This window comes from Meles meles, chromosome 10 (genome assembly GCF_922984935.1).
Source record: "Meles meles chromosome 10, mMelMel3.1 paternal haplotype, whole genome shotgun sequence".
Classification (NCBI taxonomy): Eukaryota; Metazoa; Chordata; class Mammalia; order Carnivora; family Mustelidae; genus Meles; species Meles meles.
The window spans coordinates 60,292,224-60,312,247 of record NC_060075.1 but is presented as its reverse complement, the minus strand read 5'-3'; the positions used below and the strand labels follow the sequence as shown (position 1 = coordinate 60,312,247).

The window sequence follows — 20,024 nt, the reverse complement described above, 5'->3', positions numbered from 1 at the left end:
TTGCTTTTATATCAGCCAATTTCCCCGGATCCATTATGCAAGCATGTAGAGAGGATGATACCACTTAAACACAGACTTAGGAGGGGCAAGTGGGGGTGTCAGGCAGTAATTCTCCACCAGCTCGATGCTTTTGTCTGAGACTACATGCCCAAATGATTAGAGTGAGTTTGTAGTCTCACTTGATACTACAAGGAAACCTCCTATTTGAGAGTCAGGGAAGAATAGATTTCTGCTTCTTCCCTGGAGAGAATGTTTCAACTGTTAATGTGCTTAAAGCCAAGCAGTTGGATTTTGCTCCTAGATATGAACATATTTAGGAAAAGGTGGCATATAGGATGTTTCAGCTCAGAGAAAAATGAATGAATAAATTAATCACTTTTCCTTGCTGTAATAACTTGGTCACAGGGAAGCGTCTTCCGGAATGCTGGTAAAGACTGTATGTACCTTTTTTTTGTTTTGTTTTTGGTTTGTTATACTCAATAAAAGGAAGGTTGGCTCACCAAGGACATGCAGAGCATATGACGGACATGGAGAAGGATAAATGAGACATTATTTCTTAAAGATGGCAATTAAAAATCATTCAGCCTTGTTTGTTTTTGCCCTTGTTGTTGCTGGTATGCTACTTTAAGCAGGAAACTAGTGGGCAAAATGTGTCTTTTTAACCTTTATCACATTGTAGCATGCATGAGACATCAGATATTCTAATGAAATTTTTCAGCTTACTTAGAGTTATTCCATGAATATAATAAACTGTACTATATTTTAGGTACACTTGATAATACAGTTATTCCTTTAGTTATAGATAATACAGTTATTCCCCCAAAACCTCAATCTAGAAACCAGACTGATTAGCAGGTAAATGTTCACACTTGTAGAAAGAGCTCTCATAAAAATGCAAATCTGAACTTATTTCTGTTGCCTTTAATATGGAGACACTACTAGGGAGACATAAATTTTTCTCTTCACACCTCTCCACCACTATGTAAGTAGAAATGGCAACACTTGAAGGGGAAGTAACATTGATTGCAGAAGTAAGAGGTATCTCTGGGAACTAAAATTCTATATTTAATGGTGACTTGCTTGGGAAAAAAAAATTTATAATATTTCTTGAAAGCAGGAGTGAAAATTTTCATGATGAAAATGTGCACTTGAAATTATCTCAGTTTTTTAGTCTGCAGGAGAAACAAAAGCAGATTTCCAGGAAGCCTATGATGTACCCAAGGAAAGAAAAGGCCATGTGCTTGGAAGCCCCAGGTGATAATCTGGGTACTTGCGTTGTTACTATGCTTCTCAATGTGGCTTCAGGAAAAGCATGTCATTTCCATGCTACAACAGCTGAAGTAGTTTAATAGGACATACAAATATAAAAAGAAGTTTACAGCATCTTCTCAAATAAGCATTAACATAAGCTTACCAAATAGCTATATTTAGAAAGAAAAAACATTCCTGTTGTAATTTTTTATTAAAAATCTTATATGCACATGTGGCTAGAGAGTAAGCGTAGGCAAACATATCACACAGAATAATACACATTATTTTCAGAAAATGGGTTCTGATTCCCATTAATCTTGACTATCTACTTGTTGAGCAATTAATATGACAGAAAAAATAACAGATGTTCTTTTACCATTAACCTTCAGAAAGGGGACCCCTGTTTCTAGTATTTATAATTATTTGACACAATCTATTAAGGCAATGGTAAGATTTCCCCAATCAGAGATCTCCAGTTTTCTCATTGTGGATAAAATAAATATATAATCCAAATTTAACCTCACTTTCAAAGGCATGTAAGACCGTCTCCCAATATGTCTTGCCTATTTTAAAAATTTTTTATGATGGTAAATAAACCCTGGAAAATTCCTTCTTGGATTTTACCACCTGAAACTGCAGCTGTTGGCTGACACTATCAAAGCCTCCCAACTCCAAACTCACGTGCAAACCTCATCAAGGGCAGACATTTCTAATTGATTCCAGAAGTATTTCTTTTGCTGAGATCAGGGGGCAAAGGAAGAATAATGAGCAGCTTTTTAGAGGGAATTGGGGGTTAGGGTGTTGAGGGGAGGAGGAGGGGAGCTTTTAAAATCTTGGGCTTGGCCAGAAATGCATAGCAATTTTACGGTCAATTGGCAAAAGCATCTGGAACCAGGCATTCTGGCCTCGTAGTTGATGGTAGTGAAACCGGCTTACAGGCAACGGCAAGCCCATAATGAGTCCTTGTCATGTCCTAGTGGAAACCACCTTGACGTTCTGCCAAATCTCCCTGCGCCTTTTCCTCAAGGTCAGGATTCCCCTTAGAGCTCTCGTCTAATATGTGAAATCCTGTCCACCTATGGATTTTAACCTATTTTAGCCATTCTTACAGGCAACGCAAAAAGAAAGACCAAAAATTATAAATAGCACGTGTTTAATTCCTTGCGTGCTGACAAGGCTTTCTATCACAAAGCTGTGTTTGCTTTCATTTAGGGGATATATTTCAAACGCAGCGGGCCATCTTGTTAGTGCATGGAGAGTGTCGGATGCTCAGGTCATAAATCATAGCACAACGCGCGGCACACTCAGACCGGAGCAGGCAAAATGCGGGGCTCTTTATTATTTCAAACGTAGGACAGGTGATTATAAAAAGGGACAGAGTTTCTTTTTTAAATGCCAAGCAGAAAACTGAGGTGATGTGGAAACAATTTCTTATGAGTAAATGATGTTTATCTTAAGCTGCTGCTCGTAATTTACCATGCTGGCACTGGCAGATTAGACCCACAAATAAGTCAGATTAAAGGACATTCGTGAAAATGTGGAGGGATAGGAGGCGACAGGATGGAAACTGGTTCAGTGGTCAGGAATTGGCCATGCACAGAGCTAGATTTCTAACATACCTGAATTCCTATTTTTATACAAACAACATAATTAATAGAGATTGTATCCATTTTAGACCTCACTCAAAATTACAAAGTTTGCAGTGTTAAACTACATTCAACATGTTTGCTCTTCTAGGCAAGAAATCACTTCCTGTTTTCAAATAAGAACAGCCAAAACAAGAAAAAAAAGAAGACAAAGTAAATGAACAAAAACTAAACTGACAGAAATGTATTAAAATATATATATATATTTTTAAAGATTTTATTTATTTATTTGACACAGAGAGAGAGATCACAAGTAGGCAGAGAGGCAGGCAGAGAGAGAGAGAGAGAGAGAGAAGCAGGCTCCCTGCCAAGCAGGAAGCCCGATGCGGGGCTTGATCCCAGGGCCCTGGGATCACAACCCGACCCAAAGGCAGAGGCTTTAACCCACTGAGCCACCCAGGTGTCCCTATTAAAAATATTAAAAAAAAAAAGCCAGTATTTTTATTTCACTAAGATTTATTTATTTTAGACGGAGAGAGCACAGGGGGAGGGAGAGAGAATCCCAACCAGATTCTGTGCTCAGTGGAGACTGATAGGCCTTGATCCCAAGACCCTGAGATCACCACCTGAGTGGAAACCAAGAGTACAAGGTTTAACCGACTTCGCCACACAGGAGCCCTCTACCAATACTGAGTATTTTTAATGTAAAATTCTCCTTTACATTCACCTATGGTTTGATGACTTCAGTATGAGCTAATCAGAAATGTATAAAATTTGTGTTCTTTATAATACACATAATAATAAAACGCAGAAGAAAGCACCTAATGGTGAAAATCTCCTTCAGCCTAAAGTATTTGCCAAAGCACCTGCTCTTAGTGAATGTCCATGCAGGGGCTTTTCAAATAAAGGCAAGAGAAAAGAGCTGGTTGCGTACAAATATAAGATACATCTATGTCTCTTAATTTTAGCCATTTTAATAGGAAAAGATGATACATAGGAAACTATCATTAATGTTTTCTTGTATGTAGAGTCAATATTTTAAAATCCTACATGAGACAATACATTTCAGGAAATTTAATGTGGCTACACACACACACACACACACACACACACATTTATATAATCTAGTATAATTATATATATATGTACACATATATATATAATATGTATTTAAAGAAAAAAACAGTACTATATTCTAGTATTACTTCATTTTGGTTACCACATATTTTGTTTGTTGTTCATAGCAAGAAAAAGTAATAGGGACAGTTTTTCTTTTAAAGGCCTACATATAAATCACCTCAAATAACTTATTTTCACCTATTAGCCTGCTTCTCACCGAAATACATTCGTTCTTTTCTTTTCTTTTTTTAGAGATTTATTTACTCATTTTAGAGAGAGAGAGAACATGAGTGGGAGGGCAGAGGAAGAGGGAGAGAGAATCCTAAGCAGACTGCGTTGAGGGGATGTGGGGCCTCAATTTCATGTCCTGAGATCATGACCTGAGTGGAAACCAAGAGTTGGATGCTTAAAGAACTGCACAACCCAGGTACCCCTACATTAGTTATTTTCTATCCACTCTTACAGGTTAGCACATGGTATGAAATAGGAGATACATGTGCATTATGAATAAGATTACACACATAAAACTCTTTGCACAGAACTTGAAACAGAGTGAACATTTGTTAATTTTATATTATGATAACCCTGAAAAACCTTGAAAAAATTATCTTCAGATAATAAAAATATGACAAGGGAATGTGAAAGAACAAAATATTTTAAAAGTGGCAATAGCACTTAAATTGAGTTAAAGGTTAAGGAAAAAGTGACAAAGCTTTATTATATGAACACATGACAAAATCTCAAAGGAAATTTGCTAAAAAAAAAAACCCCTCAGTATTTGTGTCTTTTACGCTATTCCACGAATTCTGCATTTTTTTGCTAACAATAAAAATTTCTTATGTCATATAACATATTTTCAGTAATATAGCATCATGTATACAGAGGAATTTCAATATATTTTAGCAATTTTGCTATGCCACAGAGTAAATTTTGGATAAACTTTAAATTTGAGTAATCTCCCCTACAAAAGGACGGGGGAAATCCCGATACGTGTATTTAAAATTCAAATAGTTCATAATCTTGCTAAAGGAGCCATGATTGTGGAATTAATCTTCAAATTATATGTTAGCATCATATTTTTGCATAATTATAGCCTTGATTCATAGCCCTGTTCAGGGGTTATGTAGACATACTGGTGGTTAGATGAGGATTAATGCTAGATATATCGAACACCATATAGAAAAAAGCTTATGTTTATCTGAATTACTTATAATGAATGATTTAGTAATACCATCTTCATATACTGTTATACTTCCTATAACAATATACTGGAAGCAGTATATTGTTATTTGGCATTACTGTGTAGAAATGAGATCCACCTGAGTTCAATCCCAGGGCAACGAGATGAACTACACACTGGGAGAATATGGTTTGTAACAAATATAAATGAAAAAGGATTTCTTCGTATACAGAATTTCTAAAAAGGAGAAGAAAATAACAAACAAATAGAAAAATGAGTAAATGACATGAAAAAACCTATCACAGGAAAAGAAATATGAATGGTCAATAAAGATGAAATAATGATTCACTTCAGCAGTAAACAGGAAAATGGCAATTAGAAATACAATGAGACATTTAATCCCCAGATGAACAAAAGTTAAGATAATTCTGGCTTTGGTGAGGGCATGTGTACGCTGATAGTGGTAAATTTTATAACCACATGGAAAAACAACTTTAGGATGTTTCCTAAAGGTTAAGATACATACTAATGGTGGTACTCAATATGATTTCAGTCGGAACTCTGGGACAGGTTGCTCAGGATCCCTCCAAGGGTATCTTCTTTGGATGCAGGTGAGATTTTCTGCACTCCAAACTGAGTTCCTTCCCAAGGTCTTTAAGATCTAAACACTACTCTCCATTACTTAGCAGGGACTTCTGGTACCCTGAAAGGAATGTACCGATATCCATCTCTTGGGGGACCAAGTATATATATCTTCTCACACCGAATGTGTCCTCAAGGTTGATCTCCAGGACCCACAATCAGGGCCTGTGAGACAAAGAAGCACCTCTCTGTGAGTTTTCAGGTTGTTACTTATCTTAATTTTTTTTTTTGATCATGTGATTTATTTTTAATTTTATTTTTAGTTTCAAGTTTTTATTTAAATTCCAGTTAATTAATATACAGTGTAACATTAGTTTGAGGCACAAAGTCTTTTTTTTTCTTTTTACTTAATTTCACTTGTTTGTTTTGACCGCATTCAAATGAGTCTTTTGGGATGGAATTAGGATGGAAATGTGAATGCTAGAAGTGATTCTGACAATCACATTAAAGCTAAATATCCCTATATTGCTGAATAATCACATTTAATGACATTTTTATAGGGATTTAATTTTTCAGATATGATTTTTGTGAGTTAGGGTTATTATTTTTACTAGTATTTTTATTTCAAAAACTTATGACCTTTTAAATTGGGTATTTCTATTTCTGGGTATCTTTAACTTTAGGGCTTTCTATTACTATAGTAAAAATTTTTCCATTTAAAATAAGCATATTTAAATTTTAAAAGATGAGCTAACTAAAGAAAAATATTGAGATGAATCAAAGTGACCTGCAAATACATCACAGTTTTTCTTTTTTTTTTTTCTGTAGAAGTAGGTTTCTTCCAAGAAATTCCTAACTATGCAAATGTAAAAAGTTACACAATCTTTCTCATGACTCTATCAGAAATAAAGTAAGCTGCTGTATTTTAGAGCTGTAATTTTATTTATCCATATATTCTTTTTATTAACATAACTTCCAAAATTGAGGAATGAGCCAGTAGTGGCAACTGACTATGTCTATGAATGTTTCACTGAAGGCCTTATAGGTTATGGTAAAGGGTTTGGATTTTATCCTAAATGCCATCTAAAGCTATTTAGCAATTTAAATTACATTTATCATGTTATACATATAAAATGTATTGGAAAGTATCAAGAAAAGTGAATGAATATTTAGGAATATACTGTAGCAGACCTAACAAGACATGCTGGTGCTTTAAATTAAGATGTGACAATGGGGATGAAGTCTGAGAAGTATCTTGGAGTTGAAGCCACAGAAGTTTCTGATGGGTGGCAAAAGAGAAGGTAAAACAAGAATGATTCCTAGATATATGAAATGAATGGAAGTGTCTGTGGTGCCTATTTATTGAGATGCAAGTCTACTGAGATGGAACAGGATATGTAGGAGAATGCATTAAGAGCTCACATTTGTAACAGACCTGTACCCCTGGGGATAAAAATACATTATATGTTTATAAAAAAATAAGAAATGAATAAAAAAATTTTAAAAAAAGAGCTCACATTTGTATATGCAATGTGTCTATGGCATTCAAGAGATCTTAAATAGGTAACAGAATGTGTGAGTTTATAGCTGAGGTTAGCGTTCCGGTCGGGGATAAAATTTTGGGAGTCATCTCCACATCTATGTGTTTAAAGAAATAAAAATGGGTAAGGGTGGACAGGGAAGAAAGCAGGATCCAGGACCAGGTCCTAAAGAATGCCAATCACTTTTGTTCTTAGCCAGTGTTTATTGAATTTTCTATCACTTGCAACTAAATGAATCCAGACTTTAAGAAAAAAAAAAAAAAGAACTCCAACACTGACACATAACAGTAGCTAAAAAATTCAAGTCATGATTCATAGTATAGCACGTTAAAGGCACAGGTTCGAGACTGTCTGGGTTTGAATACTGTCTCTCCTACATAAAGGATTGTGGCCTTGGGCAACTTGTCAATTTCCTCATCTGTTAAACATGACATATAGTAGCATCTACATTTTAAAGTTCCTATGAGTATTTAAGGAAATAATATTTACAAACCACTTAGAATACTACCTGTAGCATTATTAAACTAAAATTACCTATGATATTTATTGGTAAAAATTTAAATAAATGATGATATAGCCAGAAAGGTTACATATGGATATAGTATAACTGAAGCTTTCTGATTATTTTAGTGATAAATACACAAATAAAAAGTTAAAAACTCCTCATTCTGTTCCTTTCTTGCTAAGCTAAGCAGATGACATGATTATCTATGTAGAAAATCTGAAAGAATCAACAAAAAACTGCTGGGACTAATATGTGATTAGGATAAGGTTGCAAGGTATAGGTTAATATAAAAAGTCAATTCTTTTCCTATATACCAGGAATGAACCAGTGGAATCTGAAAATAAAAATGCAATGCCATTTACATTAAAACTAAAAAAAACAACTCAGGCAATAAATCTAACAAAATACTATATATACAAGTTCTGTATGAGGAAAATTACAAAACTTCAAGAATGAAATGAAAAACTAAATAAATGGAGGGGGTGTCTGGGTGGTTCAGTGGGTTGGTTAAGCATCCAACTCTTGCCTTTGGCTCAGGTCATGATCTCAGGGTTGTGAGACAGAGCTCAACATGGGCTCCACACTCAGAGGGAGTCTGCTTGAGATTCTCTCTGTCTCCCTCTCCCTCGGCCCCTGCCTTCCCACACTCTATCTTTCAAATAAATAATCTTAAAAAAAAAACACCAAACAAACCATGAAATAAATGGAGAGATAGTCTGCATTCACGTATAGGAAGACTCAATATTGTCAGTTCTTCCAAATAGATGCAATGTGGTCACCATCAAAATCCCAGTAACTTTATTTGTAATATTAACAAACTGATTCTAGTTTAAGTGAAAAGGCAAAAGACCCAAAACAGCCAACACAATTTTGAAGGAGAAGGACACTGTTGGTGGACTGACACTATCGGACTTTAAGACTTACTGGAAAGCAACCATGATCAAGGCAGTGTGGTATTCATGAAAGAAAAGGCAGTTATATCAATGGAACAGAATAGAGAGCAAGGAAAGTGGCCCATAAATACAGCCAAATGATCTTTGACAAGGAAGCAAGGACAATACAGTGGAGCAAAGACAGTCTTTTTAAGGAAAGGTGCTGAAAGACATGGACATACAAATAGACACAAATGAATCTGACACAGACATAATCTTTACAAAAATTTACTCAAAAGTCACATATTTAATTTAATTTAAAAGTGAAAAACTATAAAACTCCTAGAAGATAATGATCTTGGGTATGCCATTGCTTTCTTAGATACAATACCAAAGACACACTCCATCAAAGAAATAATTTATAAGCTGAATTTTTTAAATTAAAAATTTCTGCTATGCAAAAGACAGTATCAGAAGAATGAGAAGATAAGCTATAGACTGGGAGAAAAGATTTCCTAAAGACACACTGGATGAAGAACAATCATCTAAAATATACAAAGAACTCTTAAAACTCAACAATAAAAAAAAAAACCAGACTTTCAAAAAATGGGCCAAAGATCTTAACAGACATCTCACCAAAGAATACACAATCATACAAAAAGATGCTCCATATTATATTTCAACAGGGAATGCAAACTAAAACAATGAGATATCACTACACACCTATTAGAATGGCCAAAATTTGGATCACTGTTAACACCAAATGCTGGTGAGGATATGGAGCAAAAGAAATTCTTTTTTCTTTTTTTAAGATTTTATTTATTTATTTGTCAGAGAGAGAGAGAATGTGAGAGAGCAAGCACAGGCAGACAGAGTGGCAGGCAGAGGCAGAGGGAGAAGCAGGCTCCCTGCTGAGCAAGGAGCCCGATGTGGGACTCGATCCTAGGACGCTGGGATCATGACCTAAGCCAAAGGCAGCCGCTTAACCAACTGAGCCACCCAGGCGTCCCGCAAAAGTAATTCTTATTTAGGGATGCAAAATGGTACAGTCATTTTGGAAGACAATTTGGAGATTTCTGACAAAACTAAGCATACTCTTAGGATCCAGCAGTTGTGTTCCTTCGTATTTACCCAAAGGAACTGAAAACTTATGTCCACAGAAAAACCTGCATAGGGATATTTATAGCATTGTTATTCATAATTGCCAAAACTTGAACCAAAATGTCCCTTAGTAGGTGAATGAATAAATAAACTGTGTTATATCCAAACAATGGAAAATAGCTCAGCACCAAAAAAAAAAAAAAGAAAAGAAAAGAGCTATGAACCCATGAAAAGACATGAAGAAAACTTAAATGCATATTACTAAGTGAAAGAAGACAATCTGAAAATATTTTATACTCATTGATTCCAACTGTATGACTAAAGGCAGGACTATGGACACAGTGAAAAGATCAGTGGTTTTCAGGGATTAAGGAGCATAGGGAGAGAGGACTAGGCAGAGCACAGAGGAGTTTTAAGGCAGTGGAAATACTCTGTATGATTCTATAATAATGGATACCTGTTACTTTACATGGGTCCAAACTACAAATTTTCAACACCAATAGAGAACCATAAGGAAAATTATGGACTTTGGGTGGCTCTGATGTGTCAGCCTAGACTCATCAGTTATAACAAATGCACTATTCTGGTGGGGGATGTTGATAACGGAAGAGGCAGTGCATGCATAGGGGCAAGGGGTAGGTAGGAAATCTCTACCTTCCCCCAGTTTTTCTGAAAAACTTAAATTGGTCTAAAAAATTAGTCTTAATTTAAAAAAATCATGGTTTTATGACATCATTTCAGTTACTTTACAGTGATACCTCCTATAAATAGTAGCCCTGGGAGCACAGCTGGTGGGAGCACCTCCCATCCATGTTATGCTGCTCCCTGGCATTGCCAACAGCATTCAAGCATCTAACTGAAGCTCTCACTTCTCTCTGGTTCAGACCTGTCTTTTATATATTTCATCTTAACTCCTATTACAAAACCCTGAACAGGTAAAGTTGGCTGAAAAAAAAGAAAAGACTTCACAATACAGGATTAAAGGTAATATATGTTCATTAAAAAATGAAAAAATCTCAAAGAGAAAAAAATAGAGTCACAACACATAAGCACAACCACTAATGAAATGTCAGTGTTTTCTTCCCATTTGCCTTCTCTGCATTGAACTGTTTGTGCAAAACAGATTAAGAACCCCATCAGCAAGAAGCTAACTATGAAATCAATAAACAAAATCCCATCAAATAAAATTGACTTTGGAGATCCACTGCCACTTTCAACTTTTCCTCCTAGATTCCACCCATCTTAGTTCATGGTAACTCCATTCTTTTATTTTCTCAGACCAAAACTACTGTAGTCATTCTCAACTCCTGTTTCTTTGTTTTTTTTTTTCCATTTTCTCATCTGACCTGTGAGCAAATCTTGCCTTTTCTACTTTAAAATTGCTTCCTGAATCTGACCACTTCTCACATTCTCTATGACACTAACCTCTCACCTTCACATTTACAATAGTGTCCTAACTGTTGCCCTTGCGTTCTCTCCTTATTCCCCCGTTTTGTTGTCCTCAATTCAGCCACTAAGTCAGTTCATCCATGTCCTGTGTTCCAACTCTCCAGAGGGGTGATTTTACCTGGAGTAAAATGGTAATTACAATGACCAAAAGGGCTTACGTGGTATGACCCCCATTATTGCTCTGACTGTATTATCTACCACTTTCCCTCTTGCTTACTCAGTTGCAAACACGTTCATGTGCATGATAGGACACCCTGGCTTGGCACCTTGGTACTTGATGTTGCCTTTACCTGCTCGTCCCCAGGAACCCATATGGTTTTTGCCCCCACAGTAGGTCTTAACTGAAATGCCACCAGCCTTTCTCGGGTACCATGTTCTGAAAACTTTTGCCTCCTCCAACCCTGATTTATTTTTAACATGGTCATTATCATTACCTACTAAGCCATATATGTGAGTAAAAACATATATGTGTATGTGTATAAGTATTTGTTTGAGTTATTGTGAGCATCCTCCCCAACTGTGGAAGACAGAGACTAGGGTGGCCACATGATCCCCACCCTTGCCGTTCACGGTCTGTTAGCCTGTATAATCCCTTCCCCTGGAGTGTGGGTGAGGCTCTGACTTGCTTCTAGCCAACAGAATACAGCATAGATGAAGGAATTTTGCAGCTGAAATCAGGACCCGAAATCAGTTGTTTTCATTTGATAAAACATTTTATAAAAAACATTTGATAAAACTTTGATAAAATCTTGGAGGAATGTAGCTTCATCAGCTAAAAGCTCTTCCAGCAGAGCAGTTGAGCCTTCCTGAAGAAAGGTTCTCCTTGCGGGCTTGATGAAGTAAGCAGCCATGTTGACGGTACCCACACTGCATGGACCTGTAGGCAGCCTCCAGCACCTGAGAGCAGCCTCTGCTCAAAAGCCAGCAAAAAGCTGGGGCCCTAAGTCATACAGCTGCAGGGAAATGAGTTCTGTCAACAATGTGAATGAGCTTGGAAGTGGATTTTTCCGTCGTTGAGCCTCCAGATGAGAACACAATCTGGCCAAGACTTACCTTAAATGCAGCCTCTTGAGACCCTAACAGAGTTTTGAGCAAAACGGTGCCTGACCTCCTGACCCACGGGAACTGTTAGATAATAAATGTGTGTTGTTTTAAGCCACTAAATTTGTGGTAATTTGTTACACAGCAATCAAAAATTAATACACTGATTAAAAGCTAATCTCCACAAAGACAAGGATTTTGCTCTGTTTTTACTGGAGCAGGTGCTCCAGTAAGTGTGGAATAAATGTTTCTGCGCCATTGAAAGCATTAGGCAAGCTGGTTTGATCTTCCATGGGCATTTACCTCCTATCAGGATCCACACTTTGGGCTGTTGTTACTAGGCACCTGTTATCACTTGAGCAGTCCGTGGTCTCCCCCGCTTCTTGACTTTTCATTTGTACTCTCCTTTAAGTCAAGTTTTTTCCACCCTCCCCCCAAGTTCTTCCTGTTCAAATTCTACCCAGCTCTTGTGCACACCTTCAGCAGATACAAACTGGCTTACCATCTAGGAGTGATGTTTTAATAACATAAGCTAAAAACTGTAAATCAGATTTTAGAATTTTCCTGAGGTCTAAATTTAAAGCCATTCTTCATATTCCAAAAGTTCTTCTGAAATCAACTCATTATTTGGCCACTAATAAGCAGATATTTTCAGGTTCATATGTTCATTGCTTCTAATGCCCTAGTTTTAAAAACATTATTTTAAATGTGTCTGTATATTTTGTGTATGTATGTATGTTTATAATTTACATGGATATAATTATTATAAATAATACTCACTACTTACATACCAGGTATCATGCTATGTTCTATCTCCTTTAGTCTTCTGAGTATCAAAACAACCCCTAGGGGATTTTTATTCTCCTTTTTGCTGAGGGGAAAAAGCTAGGGAGCTAAGCTGTGGTTATTTTAGATAACTTCCTGAGGACCACACAACCAACTTACAGAGCTGGGAATGACAGATTTGTGTGAATTCAAAGCCAATGCTTTCTCTACTATCTTAACTATCTTCCCAATTAACTAAAAAGTTACATAAAACAAAGAGATATAGGATCAAAATATCTGTAAACAAGTATTTCCCATGCTCTTATATACATATGTACTTGTCAAATATAACTATTTATGTTTAATTTTGCTAGCTTCCCTTTAAAGGCTCATCAGATTAGACATTTTTTTTTTTTAATTTATTTGACAGAGAGAGACCACAAGTAGACAGAGAGGCAGGCAGAGAGAGAGAGAGAGAGGGAAGCAGGCTCGCCGCCGAGCAGAGAGCCCGATGCGGGACTCGATCCCAGGACCCTGAGATCATGACCTGAGCCGAAGGCAGCGGCTTAACCCACTGAGCCACCCAGGCGCCCCAGATTAGATATTTTTAAAGCTACCGATGCAAGAAAAAGAAATCAACCATAATTTCATAGGCACATCTTAGAAAGAACAAATTACACATGAGTTAGTAGGAAAAAAATGTCTGTGCTGGCCATTAGTGAGAAACAAATGAAGGAAAGAATGAAGGGATTGTTCTTTTGTCAAATTTCCTATGAATGAGGGGTACCTGGGTGGCTCAGTTGGTTAGGCATCTGCCTTCGGTTCTGGGTCCTGGGTCCAGACCAGAGTCCTGGAATTGAACCCTACAACAGGCTCTCTGTTCAGTGGGGAACCTGCTTCTCCCTCATCCTCTGCTCCTCTCCTCTCCTCAATGAATAAATAAAATCTTAAAAAAATTAAAAAATAGGGGTGCCTGGGTGGTTCAGTGGGTTAAGGCCTCTGCCTTCGGCTCAGGTCATGATCCCAGGGTCCTGGGATCGAGCCCCACATCGGGCTCTCTGCTGAGCAAAGAGCCTGCTTCCCCCTCTCTCTGCCTGCCTCTCTGCCTACTTGTGATCTCTGTCAAATAAATAAATAAAATCTTTTAAAAAATGTTTAAAAAAATAGGGGTACCTGGGTGACTCAGTCAGTTAAGCATCTGCCTTCAGCTCAGGTCATGTTCTCAGGGTCCTGGGATTAAGCGCTAAGTTTGACTCCCACTCATTGTGGAGTCTGCTTCTCCCTCTCCTCCCTATTTGTGCTCTCTTCCTTGCTGTCTCTGTCACTATCTTTGTCTCTCTCACAAATAAGTAAATAAAATCTTGAAAAAAAAAAGTCCAGAATCATAACATAGACAACTGGGTCAATAAAGTCCCATCCTTTTTTTTATTTTTCTTTCTTTCTTTTTTTTTTTAGATTTTTAAAATTTATTTGATAGAGATTACAAGTAGGCAGAGAGGTAGGCAGGGATAGAGGAGGAAGCAGGCTCCCCGCTAAGCAGAGAGCCTGATGCAAGGCTTGATCCCAGGACCCCAAGACCATGATCCGAGCCGAAGGCAGAGGCTTTAACCCACTGAGCCACCCAGGCACCCCAAAGTCCCATCCTTTCTAATTCCCACCAACTTCCATGGAACAATTTCCATTGTCCAATCACCTCTATAAACTATACACTCCTAGAGAAATTAAAGAACAATATTTGGGATGCACTGAAAGAGCATTTAGTGATAAAACTTATCATAACAGGAGTCTGCTTCTCCCTCTCCCTCTGCTACTCCCTCCCCTCACTCATGCTCACTCTCTTATGCACTCTCTGTCTCATGCGCTCTCTCACTCTCAAGAAAATAAAGTCTTTAAAGAAAAAAATAAATTTTTAAAAATTAAAAAATTTCCTATGAATGAAAAAGCAAGTAAAAGAAGAAAAAGGTGGGGGCACCTGGGTGGTTCAGTAGGTTTAGTGTGGGCCTCGTGGGTTTTAGCTTAGGTCATAGTCCCAGGGTCACAGGATCAAGTCCCATATCAGGGTCCCTGCTCAGCATGGAGTCTGCTTGAGATTCTCTCTCCCTCTCCCTCTGCACCGCACCCCCTTCCCACTCATGATTTCCAAACAAACAAACAAACAAATAAATAATCTTCTTTAAAAAAGTATATGAATTGGTGGTCAAAATATTAACTGACCTAGCTAAAGAAATATGCAAGGGTATGGACTAACCACTGCACACACTAAATAAACTACTATGCATTTCTATAGTAGTTAATTCTATTTATAAATAGTCTGAGCACCACTCCCTTTCTTCATATTCTTGTGCACAGAAGCTAAAGGGAATAAATCTTCCACATACTGATCACAGGATCAAATTTAAATTCTACTTTGTACTTCTGACTCAGAATTGTAATTACCTAAGAACTGTTTTATAATCTAAGTAAAAATTGAAGGTCTGTACAAAAACAATGAATACTGTTATGCTGAAAAAAAAATTTTTAAAAAACGTTGAAGGTCAATTTTCCATTCTGTGTCTGCTTGTATGTATTTGTTTAAAGCTGTAGGTACAGCCAGCAGTACAGGCATAGTGTAGAAGGACAGTTACTGTGCAAATCTACAGCATCTGACTTACATAATGAAGCATTATAACAGGAAAACTTCCAACAAGCCTTCTAGATAGAGAAAAGTCACAGGGCTACAAGCTGATGTTCCCAAAATATACAACATTAATTTATAAAAGAAGGGATTAACTGTTTCAATGACACTGATTCTAATGATAGCTTCAAAGAAAAATGATGAGAACATTGTGTCCTTATAATATAATCACCCCTGATTCCTACTGAATGTAGTCACTGAGGCCATATTTATTAGGTTTTTATCTTCCTTATGTGGGGCAAAGAATTAGTTCTATTAATACTATGATAAATAGTAAAAATTTACATAAAGTTCTAATGTAACACAAATATGAAATTCACAATTGAGAATTTAAAAACTGATAACTAGATTTTTTAAAATTTTGAATTTAAATTAAAAAACATACAAATTGATGACTAGTAATTTACACTTTTCTTGAACCCTAAAAAGAAGTGAGAGGAAAGGTTGCTTCACAGGTAAAATGTTGATAAGGAAATACGTGCCCAGTCTTTACCATATAGTTATTGACATCTGGTCAGAGAAGACTTATTCAGTTTTACCAATGGGAATTCAATGGTTAAAATAATAATGATGATGATGATGATACTCTAGTAATAAAAACAGCAATAATAATCTAATTATAGAGTATTAATAGTAATACAAACAAGGATAGTAACCAAAATGTATCAGATGCTTCTATGTGCTATCCTTTGTGTCGTTAAATTTTTGCACAAAACCATGTACGTAAATAGTATTAACACACCATGTTAAGGAAATGTTTTCTTGGCAAATCACAGTCAATATTTACTCTTGAAGAATTGGTGGCCTGTGTGCCTAGATGGACAGGACAGATTCTGGAAACAGTAGATGCGCAGCCTGAAAGATTTTGCCATTATGTCTTCCCTCCCTTCCATCATAAACTAAAGATTTCAGAGGTAACACTGAAGCCACTAGTCTTCAAAACATTTTTTGCAGTCAAATTGATAAGAACCTTTTTTTTTTTGGTCTTTACATTTTTCAAAGTAGCTTTGCTACACTGCATGAGTGGATGAGTATTACTATCATTACATGGAAGAAAATGTTGCTAGATAATTCAGAGTTACAGTGTCAGACTGTCTGAGTTTGTTTCCTGACTTGTTCACTTATTAGTTATGTTAATTCAGACAGGTTTTCAACCTCTCTGTAACTAAAATTTTTTATTATAAAAATAATAGTAGCTACACCCCCGTTACACTGATATGAAGATTAAATGAAGTAAAAGGAGTAAGACATTTAGAACATAGTAAAATCTCAGTGCATGTTAATTCGCATCAAACCTATTTTAAGGTAAACAATGTGAGGCACAGAGTCTCATGTCATAGGGCCAGCATTAGTCTAAGAATCATAAAATCATAAAAGTCATAATCATAAAATCATAAAAGTCATAATCATGACTTTTAGGTCAAACATTATTTGCGCCTCTATGCCAGTTGTTCTCAAACTTGACTTTTGGATCCTGAGGCAAACCAAAGTATTAATCCATGGGATCTTTCATTTCACATAAAATGATAAGAATGGCATCTGATATTTTGAGCATGTACTATATGTTACACAATGTGCTAAATCTCTTATGCAGATTCTCCTTTAATCCTCAAAATTCTATTAGATGGACCTTAGTACTTCAGCCATTTATAGACAAGGAATGCAAGACAAATAATATTTAAGCTGACAAATACTAGTAAGTTTCTCAGTTAGAAATCAAATTCAGGCAATGTGGTTTCAAAGCTCAAGTCTTAGCCACTCATGTTCACCTATTGATTAAAGTAGGTGGACAGCATCTCACCACTAGAATTCATCACATTCAAAAGCTGGACATACTACACTGTTCTCCACTATCCCATCATCAAAGAACCCCAAATGCGATGTCATTCTATAAACCTACATTAAACGTCTTACCTCAAAAGCAAATGACAAAGAGGGAATGAAAGGCTTCAGATGACCGAATTTATACAACACTAGGAATACCAAGCAACGGAAAGTTTCCAGAACAGCCGCCTTAGGTCTGAAATAAATGTCATTAACATGTATTAGCTTTAAATATGCTCTTCATATGTTTACATGTTATAACTGATACAGTGATACACATTTCTTTCAATTCTCAAGGAATACACAGAATTTTAATGTATTTGAAGAGCATGTGCCTCTGAAGCTGTTTGAAAACAGCCATTAAACTGAGAAATAAAATGCATCTTTTAAAAGAAAATCTGTTCTTTATCAATGTACTGCTTAGTTTGAGCTTTGATGAGTTAGGTAAAGCATAATAAAATATTAAACAACTAAATTTCTAGGATTTAAAGTAAACAAGACTCCTATCACTCACCTAATACCTTTATACTTCATTCACATAAAAAAAGACTTGTAAGGAGGACTAATATAGTTAGGCACACTAATATCATGAATTGTCAATTTCTGAAATATTGGGAAAAGGGATAATATGTGATTATGCCTAATATGATGGGTAGCATAATTATAGACATTTTAAAAATTATTTTGTGATGAATATTTTTGTACTTATGGTATTCTTAAAATTCAAACTCTAAGTTAAGTAAGCATGTTTTTTATGTATCTGAAAGAGTATTTGATGCCATGTAAAGATAAACATTTATAAATTATCTTGTAATAATAGGAATGAATAGCTACTTTATCAGCTTAAAATAAACTTCATATATATTCATCTTTCTTGGATAAATATTTTTGTAACAGATAAATACTACTGTTATGACAGGTGAATTTTCTAATTAAAATATTCTTGGATTAGGGGCGCCTGGGTGGCTCAGTGGGTTAAGCCGCTGCCTTCGGCTCAGGTCATGATCTCAGGGTCCTGGGATCGAGTCCCGCATCGGGCTCTCTGCTCAGCAGGGAGCCTGCTTCCCTCTCTCTCTGCCTGCCTCTCTATTTACTTGTGATCTCTCTCTGTCAAATAAATAAATACAATCTTTAAAAAAATATTCTTGAATTAATGTCATAAAACAGATATATTATTCACTTAATTTAGAAATAGAGGTATAAAGAGAAACATAAAGAAAATCTAAAGTAATATATTTATTTAACTCAAGTATTTTTTCTGCATCTACTAATTATGGCTATTTCTTTAAAATTGAATATAATATTTTTATACAAAAAAGCAAACACTTTTTATCAAGTACTTTAAACTCAGGTAAAACAGGGTAATAGTTTATGATTTGTTTGCATTCAAGTAATTTGACTTATCTTCTTGTGAATAAAATATTAAAAATTTTTACCTTCTCAAATAATGCTATATAGTTAGTATAAACTAGTTTTTTTTTGATCAATATCTGGGTAATTTCCAACAGAAAAAAAATTCTATTTTAAAACAGAATTAATTTCTATTATGTTCTATGCTTTACTTTTTAATATTTTATATTATGAAATGAAATATACATATAGAGAAATATATAAAACAAAAATATGCAGTTTGTTAGTATATAAGAAAGCAACTGATTTCTGTACATTGATTTTATATCCTGCCACATTACTGAATTGCTGTATGAGTTCTAGTAGTTTGGGAGTGGAGTCTTTTGGGTTTTCCATATAAAATATCATGTCATCTGCGAAGACAAAGAGTTTGACTTCTTCTTTGCCAATTTGAATACCTTTTATTTCTTTTTGTTGTCTGATAGCTATTGCTAGGACTTCTAGTACTATATTGAACAACAGTGGTGAGAGTGGACATCCTTGTCGTGTTCCTGATCTCAAGGAGAAGGCTGTCAGCTTTTACCCATTGAGGATGATTATTTGCTGAGGATTTTTCATAGATAGATTTTATGAAGTTGAGGAATGTTCCATCTATCCCTATACTTTGAATCATTTTAATCAGGAATGGATGCTGTATCTTGTCAAGTGCTTTTTCTGCATCAACTGAGAGGACCATGTGGTTCTTCTCTCTTCTTTTACTGATTTGGTAGGAATGCAAGTTGGTGCAGCCACTTTGGAAAACAGTGTGGAGATTCCTCAAGAAATTAAAAATAGAGCTTCCCTATGACCCTGCAATTGCACTACTGGGTATTTACCCCAAAGATATAGATGTAGTAAAAAGAAGGGCCACCTGTACCCCAATGTTCATAGCAACAATGGCCATAGTCGCTAAACTGTGGAAAGAACCAAGAAGCCTTTCAATGGACAAATAGATAAAGAAGATATGGTCCATATATACAATGGAGTATTATGCCTCCATCAGAAAGGATGAATACCCAACTTTTGTATCAACATGGATGGGGCTGGAGGAGATTATGCTGAGTTAAATAAATTAAGCAGAGAGAGTCAATTATCACGTGATTTTGCTTACTTGTGGAGCATAAGGAATAATACGGAGGACATTG

General features: G+C 36.0%; 1 protein-coding gene across 3 annotated transcripts in view; it reads right to left on the bottom strand.

Annotated features, from left to right (window-relative positions):
* AGMO (alkylglycerol monooxygenase) overlaps positions 1-20,024 on the bottom strand; it is a 371,384-nt gene that overhangs the window by 128,559 nt on the left and 222,801 nt on the right. For all 3 annotated transcript variants that reach the window (XM_046020060.1, XM_046020059.1, XM_046020061.1), the window contains one exon: positions 17,581-17,686. In XM_046020060.1, the coding sequence (XP_045876016.1) occupies positions 17,581-17,686 (106 nt within the window). The remainder of the gene's footprint in view (positions 1-17,580; positions 17,687-20,024) is intronic.